At 32.6% G+C, this 23,837-nt stretch overlaps 1 protein-coding gene across 1 annotated transcript in view; it reads left to right on the top strand.

Annotated features, from left to right (window-relative positions):
• Window positions 1-235: 235 nt before the first annotated feature.
• Window positions 236-23,837, top strand: part of LOC114338698 (proton-coupled folate transporter-like) — a 123,033-nt gene continuing 99,431 nt past the window's right edge. The window contains exons 1-2 of the mRNA XM_050648266.1: window positions 236-513; window positions 4,695-4,768. Of these exons, the coding sequence (XP_050504223.1) occupies window positions 4,702-4,768 (67 nt within the window). The 5' untranslated portion in view covers window positions 236-513; window positions 4,695-4,701. The remainder of the gene's footprint in view (window positions 514-4,694; window positions 4,769-23,837) is intronic.

Genomic DNA, 23,837 nt, shown 5'->3' with positions numbered 1-23,837 from the left:
GAAGATTTTTGACCTCCCCTCCCCCCCTACGTAACGCACTGTAATGGGAGTTTAACTATTGCGTAACGCAATTTTTGAAAATTTTTTGACCCCCTCCCAACCTGCGTTACGTAATACTTGAACGCTCCCTTTGTCATTTTATCTTCTATAATAACGGAGGAGATGTGATTACGAACCGACGTGGTGAATAATTCAACGGTTTCACATTTTTTCAAAATATGTGAAAACAACAAATCATTTAAAAAATCAATCCTGGAAACTAGAATAAATGATAGAAATAAATATTATGATTAAGTTCGCTGTCTTTATATAATAATAATATTTATAAAAAACAATGTGCATTAATGAGACAGTATATATAGGTAGTTAGTAGACATACGTATGGTGTACATAATATAAAAATTTGAACTATTATAACTACATTTTCTAGTCAGAGTTTGATTAAGTGTTTATTTAAGGAGAAAATAAGTTTTATATCGAGGATAACTAGAAATAATTTATTGTAATTGTAGGGTAAGTACATATTTTCTTTTTTGTGTGTAAAATTTTTAGTTAGATGATCTTCAGTCAAAAAAATCCCCTTACACAAATAGACAATTTTTTGAAGGGCAGAAGGACAATGAGTAAAAACAAATAATTGTAAAATTTGCGTTTGTTTTATCTTCAAAGCAACAAATTATATCAATAAATTAACTGCCATCTTTCATTGAATATGTAATAAAAGTAATGTAATCTTTTCATATAGTCTAATAAGTAAAGTAGATCTGCACCCATCTTAGTTATGAAGCTTAAAAGTAATGAAGTTTAAAATAGGACAAAAACTCGCAATTTTTACAGAATGGATCTATTTGCTTGAAAATTTGAGAATAAGTAGTGGATAGTCCAAGGATCAAAATCTATTGATGCCGAAAGGCGCTTTTACCATGCGGGTGGTTGCCACCCCATCTCGGGGGTGGAAATTTTTTATTATATTTTGACCTCAAAAGTTAGTAACAACATTCATTCTAAGCAAAAAACATTCTATAGATTTTTTTGATAAAGTTAATAGTTTTCGATTTATTCGCTATCGAAAGTGTTAGTTTTATATCGAAAAAATCAATGTTTTTAATAAGTTTTCTGCTAATAACTCCAAAAGTTTTCGTTTTATCAAAACAACTTTATTTAACAAAAATGTACCTTTTGAAAAAATAAACAAAACGGTGTTTTTTAATTTTCGTTGAGACCAATAGTAATGGAGCTATACTTGATTATGCAAACTATGCATTTTTCGAGGATAACTTGTTCAAACTAATTTAAAGTATTTAAAAATATCTATCTCCAGAAATAAAAAAAGTCTCTAGCTCAAAAATTAAGTGACTTATAATGAAAATAATGTCAGTCCCTATTTTTTTTTCAGCGAAAAAGTGATAGGAAGCAACCTTCTAATCACCACCCAATTAAAATTAGTCATTGAACTTATTTGGTCTTCTTTATTTATGTAATATTAATAGGCTCTATAAGTTTGACCGGCTTAGAATGATTAGTTTAAAAAAATTAAGTTAAAAGCGAATAACGAATTTTTGTGGTTTGGAAAAAATGGCATTTTCTTCAGAATAGAAAAATTACCATCAAAGATACGAAAAAACGTTTAAATATGAAATTGTAGCTTATTTAATTCCCAAGAAACTGGTTTGCAAACATTTTTTCTGCGGAAAAAATTGAGTGAGCTATTGATAATTAAAACTTGTAATAACATGCAAAAACCACCTTTACCAACCCTTTCAAAGTCACCTCGTCTTGCGACTGAGGATTTTAAAAAGTTTAATATTAATAGGCTTATAGATTTTGTAAAAAACCTACATTCTTTTTTGTCAAACTTTCTAAGATAAAAAATAGAAAATCTACAATTAAAAAATCAATATATTTTTTTTGAAAAAAAAAAGGAGAAATCCAATTGGAAGCATAATAATATAAGTTAGTGGTGTTTTTAATCATTGGTCTTATTCATTCTTCTTTATTTATGTATTATTAATAGATTCTAGAAGTTTGACTGGCTTAGAGTGATTAGTTTTAAAAAAAACTGGAGTTAAAAGCGATATACGAATTTTTGTAGTTTAATAAAAAATGCTATTTTCTTCAGAATCGAAAGATTAGCATCAGAGATACGAAAAAATGTTTAAAAATGAAATTGTAGGTTATTTAATTCACAAGAACTTGGTTTTAAAAAATTTTTCTACGGCAATAATTGAGTGAATCGTAAATGAGTATTATCGAAAAACATTGATTTTTCCGATATAAAACTAACATTTTCGATAGCGAATAAATCGAAAACTATTAATTTATCAAAAAAATGTATAGAACATTTTTAGCTTAGAATAAATGTTTTTGTCAACTTTTGCGGTCAAAATATAATAAAAAGTTTCCACCCCCGAGATGGGGCGGCAACCACACCCATGGTAAAAGCGCCTTTCGGCATCATATAGATTTTGATCCTTGGAATATCTACTACATATTCTCAAATTTTCAAGCAAATCGATCCATTCTGTAAAAATTGCGAAGTGAAAAGCTTCGGTTCCTGGACCATCTGTTTAATGGATAAAAATTATTGGATATGTAATTTAGTATGTTAACAATAATTATAAAAAACAAGGGATGCCCGATATAATTTTGTTCTGAGTATGATTAATTAATAATTAAAAAACGTTGTTTTTTGTATAAATAAAAAAAAATTCGGCCTGGCAGATGTTTTTTGGGTCATTCTACACAAAAAGGTCTTTTGTTTTCTCTTCAAGTTTTCGAATTATGAACAATTTAAAACTAAAAAAGACCAAAAGATGACGATTTTTAAGGCTCAAAAACATAAGTAAAAAATATCATTTTTGAAATTACGAAATGCATAGATTCCAGTTAAAACCTTATTTTCAAACCTGTTCAAAACTTAGACTCTTATTCTATCAGTTCTTGATAAGTATTTTGGACTTGTTTAATTTTAAAACATTGCTTTTTAGTTGTTAATGCAGCCCGTTTGCCCGTCTTCCCATAAGGAACCTTCCTCATTAACAAATAAAAAAATATAATTTAGAATAAAACATAGCAAAAATTCTTATTGGGACCCGATAGAAGAAGGTTTGAACTTGAATTTAGGTACTTTATGATTACATAAATAATATTTTTTACTTGCGTTTTGACCCTTGAAAACGTCATCTTTCGTTCTTTTTTCAGTTTTAAATTGTTTATAACTCGAAAGCGATCATCTTAAGAGAACAAATTACAAAAGATCTTTTTTATTTAGAAAAATCTAAAATAATAAACATCTGCCCGGATCGATTTTTATTAATTATAAAAAAAGTAACTTTTTAATTATTAATTAATTATAGTCAGAACAAAATTATATTGGGCACCTCTTGTTTTTTGTAATTGTTAACATACTAAGGGCCGGTTGTTCGAACGCTAATCAACAATGATCATTATTAAATATTTAATTACTGTCACCAAAATTGTCAATGTCAACTTTGTTTGGGTTGCTGAAAACATAATTAATTACAATTATGAGATTTATTATTAATTATGTTAATAATTATTGTTATATTAATTGATTATAGTCTCAGAATTGTAATTAATTATGTTTTAACAATTGACATTGACAGTAATTAATTATTTGATAATGATCATTGTTGATTAGCGTTCGAACAACCGGCTCTTAATTACATATCAAATAATTTTTATCCATTAAACAGATCGTTGCAGATCGACCTTATATCAGATCCTCTACTAATAATAGGAAATTGCACTGGCATAGAAAGTCACAAATAATGAAAAATAATAATAGTAGGGGAGAAAAGTATGCTAAATCTGCAGTCACTCGAGCGCTTTGGGGACCTATTGGGTTGTGAAGAGTAAGTTCTAAAACCAAAAAAAAATTAAGTAAAGTTTTCCATTTTAGTGGGGACTTTCCATTTTTAATTTAATTTTTCATTTTCAACAATCGTTTTTTCCGATTATAGCGCGATTTATCCATAATTCGAAAAAATGTTTCAAATAAAAGTTACTTATTTTTACGTATGAAATCAGAATCTTCAATGGAAAATGGGACCGCCTATTTAAAATTTTAAATAGGCCGCCCACTTCCGTGGGGTGTTGTGTTTGGTGCCATTCGATAGATTTTTCAAACATATTGAATAAGTGTATTTTTCAGTTTTTCGAACTGATGTTCATTTCGCGAAATATCGCGGGATTCGTATTTAAAATTTTAAATTTACCCCCCATCCCTCTCCTGGGAGAGTCGTGTTTGGTATCATTCGATAGATTTTTGACAAATATTGAGCAAGTATTTTTTAGTTTTTAGATCTATCGTTCATTTCGCGAAATATTCGCTTTTTTCTTGTGAAACTTTGTGACTCACCAACTTCCTTACGCCCCGCTAAAATCGTCAGATTTTTGAAATATACACTGTTTTGCATATACTTAACTTACCCTATCTTAATCTGACGATTTCGAGCTTTTCTAAGGATAGATTTTTTTTCGGCCCCCTTAACAAACTCCCCTGTGTTTAGAGCCAATATATGGTAGAGGTACATCTACAGGGTACCAGGTTTCTCCCCATATGATAATCTGACGCGCTCGAGTTACTGCAAAAATCCCCGCTTGGGCTCCCATACCATAATGTCTATGTCTATTTGTGTTATATTAAAATGAATACTTGATTTGTGTTTTAGAATAAAAATGGCTTTTAAAACGAATCTAATAGAACTGCCTCTCTTACTCATGTTCCTTGCTTTGGAATTATTGGGTAAGTATTTAAGAGAATATTTTAGAAGTTAGGTAGGTACTAAGTAGGTACAGTGTATGAAGGTAAAAATTAACTATTACCTCCGATTTCGGTGAACCTCCATCAATTTTCATAAAAATTGGTGAGTGGTTAGAGAATACCTCAAGAAACAAAAGTGACATGGTCCCAACTTGCGCTTTCACCCCTTCTCGACATGTTTTAAAGCGGTTTTTCATAAACAACTCAAATAAGTTTTTACAAAAATGTTATTACCACAATTGAAGGTACTTAATACAAAATCGAATAAAATCCTTATTCGAAAAACCTTTTAATAATAATTCAAACTGAGTTAGTTATAGGTAATTAAATATATATATTTTTTTCGACGAGTACTCAAATCTAACTAGTCAAGCTTAAATAACGGGAAAATTATGCGTTTTATTACATATTATACTTACTAAATACTTGTCAAAGTACTCAGAAATACCTATCAAATTAGCTTCAGAAAAAGTTGGTAGCATCAAAATTTATGCTCCAAAATTGTTTCAAAATTTATGTTCCAAAAATTTTTCCAAAAAATGTTGCCTATTGTGTTTTTTTAGAATAACTCTCCTAATTTTTATGATCTCAGGTTTATCCAAAAACCGTTTGAAAGGTAATTTCAAGGGCTATAAAATAGTATTAAATTTAATCTTTTAGATCCCCTATACTTTTTTTAAAGATAAAGGTTAAAGGACCCCGGTTACATGGCTCTCGTAGTAAAATTTAGACTTTAAATGTTTCTATCTCAGTTAGTTTTTATCCTACAAAATAAAAAGGACAAGTAATTTTTTAGAAAGATGTGCCTCCTGATGAGAGACTAATAAGTTTCGAAACCGGTAGAGGTGCTGCTGCACTCTCTGATTGGACTAGAATATGGTTCGGCTGTATTTTTGTTTTGCAACGAAATTGAAAATGGTCATTCATTTTTGTTTTACATTTACTCTGATTGGAGTATGAAGGGAACCATTCTCGTTGGAACTTTACCGCGCTGAGCAGGTGGGACGTGAATTGTAAATTGTAGAATTCCCTCATCTTCCTTAGTCTCAGCATCCGTATGGCTTGCAAATTGTAGAAGCCTCGGAGGTGTAACCAGAGAAGGTTCCCATTGTTTTCATTCTGGTGGGATGTAGAATAGCATTATGTTGTTTTCTATGCCATTAGAGTAAAAACTTAGTCTTTTTGCTAGCAGTTGACGCTAGGGCATCTATGCCATTTCGTTCGTTGCAATCCGGGACTGCACGCTGGGGTTTGTTTTGGTTGGATCAGGGAGAGCAGCATATGTGTCTCCTGATGAGAGACTAATAAGTTTCGAAACCGGTAGAGGTGCTTGCTGCACTCTCTAATTGGAGTAGAATATAGTTTAACTGTATTTTCGTTTTGCAACGAAATTAAAAATGGTTATTCATTTTTGAAGTAATTTTTTGCAAAAAAGCTCAAATTTCGTTCTGTATCACTTTTTTCGTATATCATCTGTATTTTTGGAGTTAGGAAAATGAAATTTACGAAAATTTGAAAAACTCTGATTTTTTTAAATCATATTTTTTTCTCAAAAATATGAATTTTAAACCAGTCAAAATTTTTGAAAGTCATTAATTATGCAAAAGTATAGGGATTAGGTACTATAAATTTTAATATGTTTTAAATATGTTTTAATTTTCACTTTTTCTTAAAAAAATTAGAAAGGGTTCTCTTATTTTCGTCATAACTTGCTTATCTTGATGCTATAAACTTTTTATGGAACTTATTTGATAGGTATTTCTAAGTACTTTGATAAGTGTTTAGTAAATCTATTTTATAAAATGCATCGTTTTCCCGTTATTTTAGCTTGAATACTTAGATTTGAGTACTCGCTGAAAAAAACATGCATTCAATTACCTACAACTGATTTTGAATTAATTAAATGGTCTTTCAAGCAAGTAATTTATTCGATTTTTTATTAGCGTCAACTATTCTCATTTTTTGTATAAACTTTACTTTTAGTCGGAGAGATACAAGCGGATTTTGTGCGTGATAAGTAATATGGAAAAACTATACGGGGATATGTTGAATTAGTTGTGTACATGACTTTCATCAACGGCCGGAAACCAGAGTTGGGGCCGAGGGTAGTTATAAGGGGTCAAAATCGCGGATTTTTTTTATGACGCTCATGATCGAGATAGTGCACCAAAATTTGGGAATAAGTAGGTCATGACGTAACTAAGTAAAATCTGTAGGGGCGGAACGCTGCGTGGCCGACAAAGGGGTGGGGGTAGGGGCGAATATAAAAAATATAAAGGGTTTTTTGCGACGTTCGTGATTGAGATAGTGGACCAAAATTTGGGAATAAGTAGATCATGATATTACTAAGTAAAATGCCCAGAGCCGGAAACCAGAGTTGGGGATGAGGGTAGTTATAACGCGTCAAAGTCGCCGTTTTTATTATTTTTTTTGTGACGCTCATGATCGAGAGAGTGCACCAAAATTTGGGAATAAGTAGGTCATGACGTAACTAAGTAAAATCTCCAGGGGTGGTACTCTGCGTGGCCGACAAAGAGGTGGGGCAGGGGTGAATACAAAAAATATAAGGGGTTTTTTTGCGACGTTCGTGATTGACAGAGTGCACCAAAATTTGGGAATAAGTAGACCATGACATAACTAAGTAAAATCCTCAGAGCCGGAAATCAGAGTTGGGCATGAGGGTAGTTATAAGGGGTCAAAATCGCCGTTTTTATTATTTTTTTTTGTGACGCTCATGATCGAGATAGTGCACCAAAATTTGGGAATAAGTAGGTCATGAGGTAACTAAGTACAATCTCCAGGGGTGGAATGCTGCGTGGCCGATAAAGGGGTGGGGGTAGGTGTGAATATAAAAAATATAAGGGTTTTTTTGCGACATGCTAGATTGAGATAGTGCACCAAAATTTGGGAATAAGTAGACCATGACTTAGCTAAGTAAAATCCCTTTGTCGGCCACGCAGCGTTGAGCCCCTTGAGATTTTACTTAGGTACGTCATGACCTACTTATTCCCAAATTTTGGTGCACTATCTCGATCATGAGCGTCATAAAAAAAATAATAAAATCCGCGACTTTAACCCTCGGCCCCAACTCTGGTTTCCGGCCGTTGGTGAAAGTCATGTACACAACTAATTCAACATATCCCCGTATAGTTTTTCCATATTACTTATCACGCACAAAATCCGCTTCCAGCTCTTAGACTATTTTGATCTTTAATAACTCAAAAAGTATTGATTTATTTTATTAACTTGATATAACAAATTTTGTTTAGAATTTGTCCCTCTATCGATTTATGGGGTTATTTTTAATATAATAATTTTCACCAATGAAAAGGAGTGTACCTACTCCATCCTTTGGGTAAAAGCGCAAGTTGGCAACATGTCAATTTTGTTTTCTGAGGTATCCTCTAAGTGTGTATTTAGTCTAACTAGTCACCAATTTTCATGAAAATCGATGGAGGTTTAACGAGATCGAACGTGAAAACCTTCCGTGAGTGTACTTATAGTAGAAATTTCTTATAACTGCACCGATTTGTTCGAAATTTTTACAGTTAGTAGGAAATTGGTCAAAAAATCGTAAGGTATCCTGGTATCGATGTGTGCTTCTATTCCTGGGGTGGTTGGCACCCCGTCTCGTGAGTTAAAATTTTATTTAAAAACATGTTTTCCAATGATTTTTTACGAATAATCCAAAAACAAAGCGTTTTATTGAAAAATGTGTAAATAAAGCTTATAAAAAAAGCAAAAAGATTGGATTTTTTAAAAGTTTTCTAAGTAGAATACTAAGCGATTTATTATTGTTTAAAGATGACTTTGTGTTTTTGGGGTACAATACTCGACGGACTAGGAACCAAAGAGGCGTTATTTGCTTTTAATGTGTTAGCTCAAAGATGCATGGACATGAATGTGGATGTTCATGTTTGTTACGTTGATTTTGAGAAAGCAGTTGACAAAGTTAGACATTTAAGAAATGTAGAATTAGTTTAGAAAAATTAGTCCAAATTCTAAAGGCTAAAAACATAGACAAAAGGGACTTACGAATAATAACAAACCTTTACTGGAATCAAAGTGCACAAACTGTAATATATAACGAACCTAGTCCAGAAATTGAAATCAGGAGAGGAGTTAGGCAGGGATGTATTATGTCTCCATTCTAACAAGTCATATTAACAACATAATATATGCAGATGACACCGTGATTATTGCAAGCTCTGCTGAACAATTCCAATTACAACTAAACAAAACAAACAGTTTCTGAGAAGAATATGGACTAAAAATGAATATAAAAAAGACCAAATACATGATAATAACTAAGAAAACGAACATACAAACAAGCATACATTTGGGAAATGTACCGATAGAAAGGGTTGATAAATACAAATACCTAGGAACCTGGATTTCAGAGAAAAATGATTAAACAACAGAAATAAGGACCAGGATAGAAATAGCAAGAAATGTGTTTGTAAAAATGAAAACAATTCTCTGCAACAATGACCTTAGCTTAGAACTGAGAGTAAGAGCTTTGAAATGCTGCAATATGGACTTGAAAGCTGGACATTGAAGCAAGAACACATAAATAAGCTACAGTCATTTGAAATGTGCTGTTACAGAAGGATGCTTAGAATAGCATGGATACAGAAGAAAACGAACACGGAAGTATTGCGAGAAATGGGTAAATAATGCGAAATAATAAACACAATAAAAATAAGGAAGTTACAATATTTGGGACACGCAATGAGGGGACAACTATATGAAATGCTAATACTGATAATACAGGGAAAGATAGGCGGAAGAAGTATAGGAAGAAGGAGAGTGTCATGGTTGAAGAATTTAAGGGAATGGTTCAAATGCAGTTCTATAGAACTTTTCAGAGCATCAGTAGATAGAGTAAAGATAGTGATGATGATAAAGAAGAAGAAGAGTCGATGTATTTAACATCAAACATATATAGGAAAGTGGAAATCTTTTTCAGAAAAAGCTCATAGAAAATTTAAAGTGTTTAAAAGAACTTTCGAAACGATAAGCTATATTAAGAGTCATTTCAATTAAAACAAAGCAGAATACGAAGTAATACTATTTTTATCAGAATTGAAATTAAATATATCTTCTACAATTAATTTTATTTTAATGGTATTTATAACCTCCTAAAGTTAAGCTCATTTAGAATGGTTATTTCTTCAAAATATCCTGTTTCAATTAAATTTTTTTTGGAATTATCTAAAAATTTACATTTTTCCAGAATAAATCTAAATCCGTAGAAGCTATGTGAAAAAAAATATAGCTTTTTTCTTAACAAAAATTTAAATTTTCTTATTTTTGTTGTATGTATCTCGAAAAATCACAGAAATATTGCCAATTGAAATTTAATATAAAGTACCTGACACACATATAATCAGTACTTTGGCCCTTTACTGTTTAAAAATAAAAGGTTTTAAAATATTTTAATGTACTTAGTCTTGTATCTTTTGAAATTGACTTTCCGAGTTATCCTAAAAAAACCAATTGCATTTTATTGGAAAAATATTTTTTATATTCATTTTAACATAATTTTTTTCAATAAAAAGCATAAAATATACTTAATTTTTATTTACACATTTATCAAAGGGAAGTTGCAACCATGTTGGAAAATATGCAATCAATCAAAAAATATTTTATTGACAAGAAATTTTTGAATACACAAATGTGCATTTAAAATTTGAACATGAAGTTGTTGAAAAGTTTTTTTTATATATTTTTGACATGGGGGCCATTCTAAGGCTTGAAGTGTTGTAATTAACTAAAATTATTTTATAAAAAAGCAGATAATTACACTGTAGATAATATAAATGCACTATAAAAACGTTTGAACCTGTTAAGCGATTGTTTACAATTATTTTTATCAAAAGAGGTTGTTTTTAATGTTTAATGGTTGAGAACGTACACAATATCCGTTATTATAATTCAAAATGTTATGTCAATTGCATAATTTAACATTACGTATTTATTAATTCATTTAATGTCCGACTGGTATATTATTTGACAAGTAATGACATGATTTCGAAGTCAGTTAACTAATTAATTCAAAATTCATTCAAATTTACACGGGTATTATAGATAATAACGTTTTCGGTCAACGTATATCCCTCGGACTTCGGGCCAAAGACCCTCGGTATATACACCATTGACCTCAAGCGTTATTATCCTTATAATACCCTTGGTACCTTAATAACTATAAAAAAAAGTCAATAATGGTTAATTTTTACCCCTTTCACTCATTAAAGATAAAGCTCACCTAGTGCGAGTATATATAACTTTTGAAAAGAGGTATAAGATAAGCCTAATTCCAAATATTTAGCAAAATCGATTCAGTTATAAAAACAATTAGAGGTATTGACCTGTTTACCTTTCAAGTGACTGGATGTTTATTTACTTTTCATCATGCTTTCCTATACAGTATGTCCCTGTAAGTTGTATCCATATGGAAAACTTTTTTATTATTAATTTTACGAAAAAAAGTTATTCTTCATAAAAAGCTCTGCATGGTCCAAAACCTAAGATTCAATCATCAGATATTAAATTTTATGAATATTATACTACAAGATACGTCAAAAAGTTTGAATTTCACTCAGGAGTAAAGTAGCTTTATTTTTCACAATATTGAAAATTGCTATTATGAAAAGTTGTTTGGAATTAAAACTATATTCTAATATGCAATAACATTCTCGTAATTGAAAAATCTTTTTTGAAAAATTATGGATAACATAACTTTAATTTCTGTTATTTCAATTCTGATAACACTTTTATTACTAATTTTACGAAAAAAAGTGATTCTTAACAAAAAGTTCTGCATGGTCTAAAACCTAAAATACAACCATCTTATATCAATATCAGATTTTATCAATTTTATACGAAGTATGTCAAAAAAGATAAATTTAGATCAAAAGTAAAGTACCTCTATAGTTCAGAATATTTCAATTAGAAGAATATAATTACATACTGAAACATAGTTTTTAATTCTAAATAACTTTTCATAATAACAATTTTCGATATTGTGAATAATAAAGATATTTTACTCTTGTGAGAAATTCATATTTTTTGACATACCTCGTATAAAATTGATAAAATTTGACATAAGATGGTTGTATTTTAGGTTTTAGACAATGCAGAACTTTTTATTAAGAATCACTTTTTATCCTAAAATTAATAATAAAAGAGTTATCAGAATTGAAATAGGTAACTGACAATAATGTTAGTTATCCATAATTTTTCAAAAAGAAAAAAAATTTCAATTAGAAGGATGTAATTGCATATTGTAATATAGTTTTTAATTCCAAACAACTTTTTATAATAGCAATTTTCAATATTGCGAAAAATAAAGCTACCTACTTTACTCTTGAGTGAAATTCAAACTTTTTGACACACCTCGTATAATATTCATAAAATTTGATATTTGATGGTTGAATCTTAGGTTTTGGACCATGCAGAGCTTTTTATGAAGGATAACTTTTTTTCGTAAAATTAATAATAAAAAGTTTTCCATATGGATACAACTTACAGGGACATACTGTATAACAATGCTATAATATAATAATTCAATAATAATATAATTACAAATTAATTCTAAGTTAAATATTTTTATAAATAAAAAGCTACTAAATAAACAAAAAAGAAATTCCCTGATGAATCAGAGGTTCATTCATTATTCAAATATTAAATAATAACAATATATAACATAACAACGCATAACAAATATATGCATAATAAATTTTGCATAACAAAGGTTGATATATTAGTATAAAGTATATATTATGTTACAGTTCAAGTTGATTATCCAGTTGGAGTTGACTTTTCCTAGTTCGAGTCGACTCAAACGGCTGGTTTTAGTAAAAGTTGATTGTAAGTATAAAATGAAGATTTTTATTCAACATTTACTAGTAAAAGTAGACTCCAACTAGTTAAAGTATACTCTTCCCAATGCCATTTAGTAAAAGTTGATTCACACAAACAACCGATTCTAGAAATTAAATGTTACTGTATATTATGTTCAAATCGTGATATTTATAGTCCAGGCTGTATCGTCGCCCCCGTTAGGTAAATTATTCCAGTTCGATTTTTTTTGGACAAACTTACTCAAAAGTGTGTAACGGCCTTATAACGAATCCACAGTGTGTCAGGTGGTACCGTAATCGAAAAACTGTTTAAACAATTTTTTTTAAACAAATTCACAAAAAAATTCACTTCGGACATTTTTTTTACATCATTAATTTGGGTCATTCAGAGCAAAAGAGGTCTTTTGTGATTTTTCTGTAAAATTTATTTTTCTCGAGTTATACGCGATTTAAAATTTGAAAAATGCGAAAATGACCATTTTTAAGGCTTAATAACTCAGTTAAAAATTATTATGAAAGTCAGAAAGTCACCAAATCAAATTTTAACGACCCCCCACAAGGTACTGAAGAAATATTTGTCATTATTGTATTACTAAGCTGTTATTTTTAATTATTAACAATGAGCGCTAGGAGCGTATTGAGGCGGCTGTCAATGTGAGTGCGACTGAGATGCACCATTGGACGGTCGGAATGGAGGATCTTACTCGCACTCACATTGACGGCCGCCTCAATATGCTTTTAGCGCTCATTGTTGATAATTAAAAATAACAGCTTAGTAATAAAATAATGACAAAAATTTTTTCAGGATCTTGTAGGGGGGTCTTTAAACTTTGATTAGGTGACTTTCTGACTTTCATAATAATAGTTTTTAATTGAGTTATTAAGCCTTAAAAATGGTCATTTCGTATTTTTTAAATTTTAAATCGCGTATAACTCGAAAACTATCAATTAAAAAAAAAATCACAAGAGACCTTTTTTGCTCCGAATGACCAAAATAATCTAAAAAAATTTGTCCGGAGTGAATTACTTAGTTATTTATAAAACAGTTCGTGAAGTATCCTTTTTGCGCACGCACGCGATGTTTTGAGCACGAGCGGGCCGGGTGCTATACATCGCCTAAGTACGCGAAAAGTACTTCACGCACAGTTTCATACAATATTTTATCTACCAAAAAACAAATTAAAAAACTGCAACTCTTCGTCACTGGAATACATTTCTATTTTACAATTTTTTAGAACTTTGACATTTAAAAATTCAAACTTCTGTCAAACCACAAAACTGTCAAAACTTTTTTTGTAATTTATTGCTCACATGTCATCAACATGACAAGGCGAAAGTGTGATATTTGATTATATGAAAGTGTGCTAAAAAACAGTGCGAAAAAGTAAATCCCATTTAAAATACATTATTACTTCAGGCACACTTTAAACCCTTCATGTACTGCTATCTATATTTACAATTTTTACACAATAAAAACTTATACATAATATGAGGTAAAGTAGATAAGAATTATTTTTGTGAATTTGGTTAACAAAAATTGGTTAAACAATTTTTCGACCGCGGTACCGTCTGACACTGTGTATTTGTTATAAGGACGTATTTGTTTGAGTAAGTTTGTGCAAAAAAATCGAATCAGAATAATTTACCTAACGGGGGCGACGTTACAGCCTGGACTAATAAGTAGTTGAAACGGTCAAAACAAAGAGACGCACACTCATCAAAAATGCACGTGAGATTATACTCCTATAAATTGTATAATCTACTTTTACTAACAAGAGTTAGGAAGAGTCAACTTCAACTAGTAAAAGTTGATTTAAATTTTTCAAATCAACTTTTACTGCTCGTTTCAGTTGGAGTTGACTCGAACTAGGAAAAGTCAACTCTAACTGAGAATCAACTTGCACTGTAAATAACAGGGGTGGCCAAGGTCCTTAATAGTCCGAGCCACTTTTCACAAGTTGAAGTTTTTCGCGAGCCGAAATCAAATACGTATTCAAAAATATGTCTTCTTCTTCTTCTTCTTCTTCTTCTTCTTCTTCTTCTTGTAATAGGACTATGTCCTGTTTCTTCTGTTACAGTCTTTGCTGCGATCCGGAGCTCCAACTCTCGTACCATCGTTTTTTGGGTCTTCCTATGGGTCGCTTGGTGTTGGGCTTCTGTGTTTTCGCCCAATGTGCCATACGTTCAGGGTCCATCCGATCTACGTGGTCCCTCCACATGCGTCGTCACGCTCTTGTCCATCTCACTACGTCCTGAACGCCTAGCTCTCTCAATGTGTCTTCGTTTCGTACTCTATCTCTGAGTGTGATACCTCTTATGGATCTTAGGGTTTTCATCTCTGTTGTTCTCATTATCTGTTTGGTCTTTGTTGTCTCGGCCCTTGTCTCAGCTGAGTATGTCAGTACGGGTCTAACACATGTCTTATAAATGCGGACTTTGCTTTCGGTGCTCATATATTTATTCCGCCAGATTATATCCCTCAGGAAACCAGATATTCTCGCTGCTTTCATTGCCTGCTGTTTTGATTCTTGCCACAGATGCCTGTCGCTAGATATTTCCACACCTAAGTATCTGCAATCCATTACCTGTTCGATTATATGGTCGTCCACTACTAACTTACATCTAATTGGGTTCCTGGATATTACCATCGATTGGGTTTTCTCTTTGGATAGTGTCAGGTTATACTTTTCGGCGGTTATTTTGAATTTTTGTAGTAGGCGTTGTAAGTCATCTTCGTTTTCGGCTATTAAGATTGCATCATCTGCGTAGCAAAGTATTCTCATGGTTCGGTTACCCATTTTGTATCCCTGATTCATTATGTTAACACTACCTATAACTTCATCCATTATTAAATTAAATAGGCATGGACTGAGGCTGTCCCCTTGTCTAATGCCTGCATTGATTTTGATTTCTTCCGTGAGCCCGTGGTGTGAGCAAAAAGTATGTAAAGAAGGTATTTACAATTTTTTTAACAGAACTTTTACTTACTGAAAACCGAAATAAAATTACGAAATATTAAAACTTAATTACATTTTTGTTTTCCTTCTTTTGATAATTCTTTACAATTTGGTGATTAATATGTGGCAGTACTTCTCAGTAATTTTTTTAGATGCTGGTTAGGTAATACTGGTTAGGTGTTAGGATTTCACGAATTATAAAATGGAATAAAATGGTCCACACAAGTACGTTGTTCCTAATATGGAAATAATTCGACAATCATCCTTTTTAGGGTACCTACCTACTTGGATTCTGGTACAAATTTCCAAAATTCGGTATTCTTCGTCGACTTACAGTTTTATTTTCGAGCTTGATCTTCTTGCGTCTCTATTAGTTTTAATTCTCCAGATGTTGTTTGGGTCATATATTGGTAATAATAAAAAATCACCTTATGAACTATGTTCATTTCAAATGAATTCAGAAAAAAATGAAGAGACGATTTTATATAGAGAACAACGAAGAGACGATCAAATCTATTTTGGAGTTCGGTCAATATTCCTTCCGGCTTTTTTATATACATACCTACTCGTTAAGTTTTTCTAGTTTATTATTGTAAAAAGTTTTTTTAAGTCGAGTAAAATGACTAAAATGTAAAATGTGTACCTAATCCAAATTACAAATTACATCCGTAACAAGAGTTATACAAAAATCGGTCTGGATTCGGTTGATTACTGACTTTTACATTGCGCCACTCTTATGTAATGTTCGTTAGCGCAGTTTTCGATGTGTCATATCATTCTTATCTTGGATGGAAATAGAATTTGTTACAAAGTCTTTCATGTTTGTTGTCAGTAAATTAAAAGACATTTTGAAACACATATGGAACGATAATATTTTTTTAAAATCATATCTAATACAAAATTGAAAAATAATTTGGGTACAATCGGGAGCCACAAGTAGTCCTTCAAAGAGCCGCATGTGGCTCGCGAGCCTCAGTTTGGCCACCCCTGATATATAATATTAGTATACTACATTCGCTCTCGCGAGATTTTTTTTGACACATTCGGAATAGGAAACATACAACACAAAAATTCCTACCTCACACTATTAACTGCTAAAATCAACTCAAATCAACTTAATCTTTCATTAAAAAAGAAGAATTATTAGAAATAGTGGGAGTGTCTACTAATCTCATACAATTTTGTGAAGTTTATTTCTACAGAATATTTTTATTTTGTACAATAAATAATTTTCTCATTTGTTATCAATACATTATAATGGTGTAAACAAATAATTATTGATTGGCGTAAGGTTTATGTTATTTTTATGTCTGTTTACTATTAATAATATTGGATATTAGCAGGTGCGTTGGTTTTGTAGTAATTTCCAGTCGCTTCTGACAACTGAACTTTTCAAAAAAGAAATTACTAACGTCAGTGTCAAAGTGAATCTCGATAGAGCGAATTCAGTATATAGTATTTTTACTACAAAAACGTTATTACGTAGGTCAAAATTTTTGACGTAAGAGAACTGTCAAAACATTAGAATGTGACTTTCATTATTGGCATGTTTATTATAAACATGGCAATAATGAAAAGTCACATTCTAATGTTTTGACAGTTCTCTTACGTCAAAAATTTTGACCTACGTAATAACGTTTTTGTAGTAAAAATACTATAGTTATAGTATAATTTTAATTAAAAATCGCATTCAAAAATTCAGTTCCAGTGTTCTTACGAAATTTTATAAAAATGAAAATGGATTTAATCATGTTAGGTTGAATGAGTTTATTTTTCTCAAATAGGTTTTATAAATCTCGGGTAAATAATTTATGCCTGGTTGCACCAATTGATCTTAGGCTTAAGGTGATACAGGAGCGATCAACAGGTGGCAACAAACGCGGTCCGATATTGCGAAAGTTCTGCGAACTTTCAAAAGTGAGGCAACAGTGCGTCGGTAATTCGACACTGACAGTGACGTTTATACTATCAAAAACAATAATTTTTATACACATAGGCGCGAAATGTTGCCAAGTCAGTGACGTTCGATTTCTTGTTATAAAAAAATCGGTTTTTAGTAGTTCCAAGATTACACAAAATCTAGGCATGGGATAAAAAAGTTTATTTGAAGAAAGTGTATTTTTTTGTCTTTCTTAATGGCGGTACAGGCTACTTTTTTCAATATTTTATTTAGTTGTAGAGTAATTTCTGAAATTGGGCTCTGTACCGCCATTCTTTATTATATTACGAATATGTGTGGCAAATATCTCGACAAAATATTCAAAATTAGAGCCGCAATCTTGGAACGCGTTTGTTTCTACCTGTTGATCGCTACTGTTTCCTCTTAAGACGTGCCTTAAGCTCCGCTTACGAAACTTACGCGTTGCGCCGTTGTATTGCCACGTGGATTGTATCTTAAACTTATCAGTTAAGACCTGCTAAGATAAACAAGCCCTATCTATAAGCTGAGCTGGGCTAAGCTGGGGCTTAAGATTTGTTGGTGCAACCAGGCATAAATATTTTAGGAATAAAGTAAGTGAAATTATGTTTACCAATTGATTTAAAATTACTTATAGTCCGCCAGTCTTTACCCGTGCGTCATCATTTAAACCATACGAAATAAGTCGATGATAAGTCGGAAATTGAAATTTACTTACTGTCACTTGCTGTTGCGTTTAGTAAATTTCAATTTCCGACTTATCATCGACTTATTTCGCATGCTTTAAATAATGACGCACGGGTAAAGACTCGCGGACTCAACTGTATATAGGAACTAATAAGTTTAAGCTGCTGCATGTGACACCCAAATATAGAGAAATATACTTTTAGTTACTTGTACATTACTGTAATTTCTTAGTTAAGAAACTCTTCCACTGAATAATTCCTATGATCTTTTAGATAGATGAGCTTTTGTCATTTTACGGAACTTGGGGAAAGATGTTGCAGATTTGAGTTGTAAAGGGAGATGGTTGTATAGTTTTTTTTGCGGAATATAATATAGGTTTCTTTACTAACTCAGAAGACGGGTTCGGTAAATAGATATCAAAAGTTGAATTTCTGGTGGAAAGTGTTAGTAAGTGAAAGTGGACATGTTAGTAGCCTTGCTGGAAAGACATGCAAATTTTTACGAATTAAGAAAACTGTTTCTAAAATATATATAGATGGAAGGGTTAAAATTCCGTGATCTTTGAAGTAACTTCTGCAATGTGTTCTTCTTCTGAGGCCAAACAGATATCTTATTACTCTTTTTTGTAATTTAAAAATAACATCTAATTGGGCAGCTGTACTAGAACCCCAAAAAGGAAGACACTATCCTAGATGAGACTCGAACAAGGAAAAATATGTTATTTAGAAGATGCTAAATTGAGTTCCTTCGAAACAGATCTTATAGCATAGCAGGCTGGGGCGAGTTTCTTACTTAACAAATCGACATGAAGGGACAATTTGAGGTTTTACAGAATCAACGGTAGAGATCTGGCTGTTATTAACAAGCAGGGGTTGAAGAGCACTTTTATAGGATAATGCTACTGTCTTATCCACGTTAATAGAGAGTAAATTAGAGTCAGACTAAGATTTTATAGTAAGCAAATCAGAAGTTATAGTTGCATGAAGAGTTTCAATAGTTGAGTTACTCCAAGTGATGCTGGTATCATCAGCAAAAAGAAAAAATTTCCATCGATTTTTAAATTAGTGATGACAATTATAAAGATAAGGAACAGTAGAGGACCCAATACTGAACCTTGTGGTACTCCACATACAATGTTTTTGAGACTAGAGTCATTTTCTCTAACCTTCTTCACGTGCCATCTCCGCGACGGAGGTTGGCAATCATAATGGCTATTCTGATCTTAGATGCTGCTGCTCTGAATAGTTCAGTTGATGTGCATCCGTACCATTCCCTCAAGTTACGCAACCACGAGATTCGTCTCCTTGCTACACTTCTCTTGCCCTGGATTTTCCCCTGTATAATCAACTGAAGTATGTTGTATCTCTCATTACGCATAACATGCCCCAGGTACTGCAGCTTTCATGTCTTGATGGTTTCCAATATTTCCAGTCTTTTGTTGACTCTTCTCATGACTTCGTTGTTTGTTATATGCTCGGTCCATGATATCTTCAGGATTCTTCTATACACCCACAGTACAAATGCTTCCAACTGTTTGGTCTAACCAGTTGTTTCCTATTATTCAAGTAAGATTGGACCCAATTCAAAGAAATGCTTCGAATTCCATAGAAATTTAGTTTTTTAATCAAAATGTCGTGATTTGCACAATCCAAAGCTTTGGCATAGTCACAGAAAACAGTGGCAGTATAAAGATTATTGTTTAGTGCTTGGTAAACCTCATGAAGCACAGAAAACATGGCATAAAGGACATAAGTCGGGTTTTTGTGAGTCTCTTAATAATTTTGGAGAGTACCGGTAGTAAGGCAATAGGTCTATAGTTGAAAGCATTAGATTTTTCACCACCCTTATGAAGAGGAATAATAATGGCTATCTTTAGACACTTTGGGAATTTACCTTTTTCAAAGGAATCATTAATTAGTGAGACGAGGAGTTCACATTTTCTTTGAGATTTGAGAAGATTTACATAGTTTCACACCTTTAGACGTCTGTGACAGGAGAATTTTGTAAAATTATGTCACAGTGACAATCGTCGTACTCCTTGAATACGTCTAAAGGTGGAAAAGTATGTAACGTAATGTAAATTTATAGGTTCCTATTGATAATTTTACACATCTACTAGTTACATTTCTTTTGATTTCACAACGTATTATGTTTTCCATCTTTTGCGTTATTTTGTCTGTTCTTAGGTACGCTTTTGTCGGTACACTCATCACTGTATATTAATTGAAGCTCAGAAACATTACACAAACTACTTTAAATGAAGCACATATCGGCTTTAGGAAGGGACGTGGAGTACAAGATAATATTTTCACGGTAAAACAAATAATTGAAAAAACGTTACTGTCTAAAAATAAAGCATGTATGACTTTATAGACCAGGAAACAGTATTCGGCAGGGTGAAACGACAAACTGTATGGGACAGCTTGCTAAGAAGAGGGGTTGACGATAAACTAGTTGAAATCATCAAAAGTCTATATTAAGTGAAATAGGAACTACATAATACATAAAAACATGAAATCAACAGAATTCGAAACAACCGAAGGACTAAGGCAAGGAGGTGTCATAACTCCAACCCCAACCGAAGGACTAAGGCAAAGAAGTGTCATAACCCCAACCCTCTTCAACCTCTTTATGGACGAAATGATGAGAGACTGCACACCGCAACTAAAGAAATTGCATGTAGGGTACAAGAATCTCCATAGTGTAACTATTTCGGAAAGTGCATTCACAGATGATGTAGTTGTGATTTCAGAAAAAGAAGAAGACCTGCAAAATAATCTGCAGACGTGGAATAACGCATTGTGTAAACATGGTATGGATAAATACACATAAAACGAAGACCATGGTAATATAGCAAGAACCACTCGTAATAAATATACAAATTAATGGAGAGGAAATAGAACAAGTAAACCATTTCCAATACTTAGGCGTTACAATTGAAAATAATGGAAGGCAGGACAAAGATGTTGATGAGAGGATTAGTAAAACATCAAAACTATTTCATGCAATAAAGAGTAGCTTCTTAAACAAGAAAGAAATTACAAGGAAAACCAAACTAAGTGTATTCAAAACCATATATAGACTTGCCCTTATATACGGCTGTGAATTATGGATACCAACTAGAAAACTCAAGAGCAAGATACAAGCCCTAGAATAGAAGTAATTACGAAGAGTTAAAGGAGTGACAATCTTCTTCTTCTTCAAATGCAAATCCACTAATGGATGTTGGCGATCACATTTTCCATTAACTCTCTGTTTCTTGCAATGTGGATCAGTGATTGTATGTCGGTAATCCCTGTCCATTTCCTTATGTTTCGGAGCCAGGACATTTTCTTGCGTCCTATTCCTCTCTTGCCTTCAATTTTACCCTGGATTATAAGTTGAAGGAACTGGTATTTTTCGTTTCGCATGATGTGACCCAAATACGCCGTTTTTCTTTTCTTGATGTTTTCGAAAAGCTGACGTTCTTGGTTGATTCTTTTAAGGATATCCACATTTGTGACTTTCGCCGTCCATGGTATCTTTAGGATACGGCGATAAAGCCACATTTCGAAGGCTTCTAATCTGTTTATATCCCTCGTTTTGAGTGTCCAGCCCTCTATGCCATATAGCAGCACCGACCACACGTAGCATTTAGTAAACCTTAGTCTCAGTGTAAGGTCGAACTCTGAGCAGCTCAGTACCTTCCTGAATTTTACGAAAGCTTGTCGAGCTTGCTCAATGCGACATTTTACTTCCCTGTCCGATGCCCAGTCTTCAAAAAGCCACGTTCCTAGGTATTTGAATTTGCTCACTCTCTCAATGGACTTAGTATTCAGTGTTATGGTGGAGTTTTCAAATGCATCCAAGTTTCTGGAGATGATCATGAATTTGGTCTTTTTGGTATTAATCTCTAATCCCATTCGCTTACTGTATTCTCCGATTATAGTGACAAGTTGTTGAAGATCTGCTATGTTGTCGCAAATTAAGACAGTATCATCAGCATATCGTATGTTATTGATTAATACTCCATTCACTTTGATTCCCATCTCTGCATCTTCCAAAGACTCTTGAAATATGGCTTCCGAATAAATGTTAAATAAAAGAGGGGAAAGCACACATCCCTGCCGAACACCCCTTCTTATATGTATGGATTGGGATATAGAATTGTCTATTTTTAATTGTGCTGCCTGATACCAGTACAAGTTTTCAATGCATCTTATGTCTTTTTGGTCTATATCAAGCTTCTTGAGGATCTGCATTAACTTGTGATGTTGGACACGATCAAACGCTTTCTCGTAGTCTAGAAAGCACAGGAATACGTCCTTTCTCTGATCGTAACAATTTTGGACCAACACCTGTGTTGCTACTATTGCTTCTCTTGTTCCCAAACCTTGCCTAAACCCAAACTGAGAATCACTGATGTCCCATTCACATTTTTTGTATAATCTTTGATGTAGTATTTTTAAGAATATTTTTAAAGTGTGACTCATCAGGCTAATGAGTCTGTGATCCTCACATCTTTTTGCATTGACTTTTTTGGGTAGGGGAATAAATGTAGAGAGCAACCACTGCTGAGGATAGCAACCAGTTTCATAAATAAAATTAAATATTTTATGTAGTGCTGAAATTCCCCTTTCATCTGGTAGTTTGAGTATTTCTGAAGGGATTTCATCAGGTCCAGGTGCCTTATTGTTTTTTGAATATAATATTGCCTTTTCTACTTCCTCTTTAGTAATTGAAGGGCCAGTCAGCTGGTCGTCTGTATAAACTTCACTCATGGGTCTTTCGTCATGAAAGAGCTCCTGAATATAGTTTTCCCATATATGAATTTTCTCTTTTTCACCTAGCACTACCTGGTTATCCTGATTAACTATAATAGTTGGTCTTCGTTTTCTGTATATTCCAGCAGTCTCCTTAAGCTTTTTATGTAAATTCCGATCGTCGTGCTGTCGTTGTAAATGTTCTAGATCGATACATTGTTGCTTAAGCCATTCATTTTTTGCTATTCTTATCTTTGCTTTTATTTGCCTGTTAATGTTTTTATACATATTGCTGCCATCTGGGTCATTCTTGTGTCGTCGTCGTTCATCCATTAGTAATAGTATGTCTTCTGTCATCCATTTTTGCTTCTTGTTCTTTGGTTTGTACCCCAAGTTGCTTTTCATGATGTCTGTTACAGCACTTGTAATCGTATTCCATGTTGGTGTTAGATCTTCGGTAATGTTTGTCGTCAATATTTGAATTTGTGTGTTTATTTCATTACTTATTTCTGCTTGTATCATTGGATCTTTCAGTTTATCAGAGTGACAATGAGAGACAGAATAAAAAATACATATATACGGACACATCTTAAGACGAAATCAGTAATTGAGTATATTGAGGAAAAATAACTAAGTTGGTAGGGACACATGAAAAGAATGAAAGACAAAACATATCGGTGAAGAAAATATCGGAGGCTAGGATACAAAAGAAAAGAAATAGGGGAAGACCTAGAGAAAATTGGGATACATAAAGGAAGGGAAAAACAATAGCAGAAGCAAGCAAATTAGCATACAACAAGAAACAGTGGCCTTCTGAGCATGGTTCTACGGGTTCCGCGGAACTAGGGTCCGGGCCCCGCAGGAGCCCCTCTAACGCGCTTT

The sequence above is a fragment of the Diabrotica virgifera genome, chromosome 4, assembly GCF_917563875.1.
Source record: "Diabrotica virgifera virgifera chromosome 4, PGI_DIABVI_V3a".
NCBI classification, from domain to species: domain Eukaryota; kingdom Metazoa; phylum Arthropoda; class Insecta; order Coleoptera; family Chrysomelidae; genus Diabrotica; species Diabrotica virgifera.
This window is presented reverse-complemented; position numbering and strand designations above follow the sequence as displayed.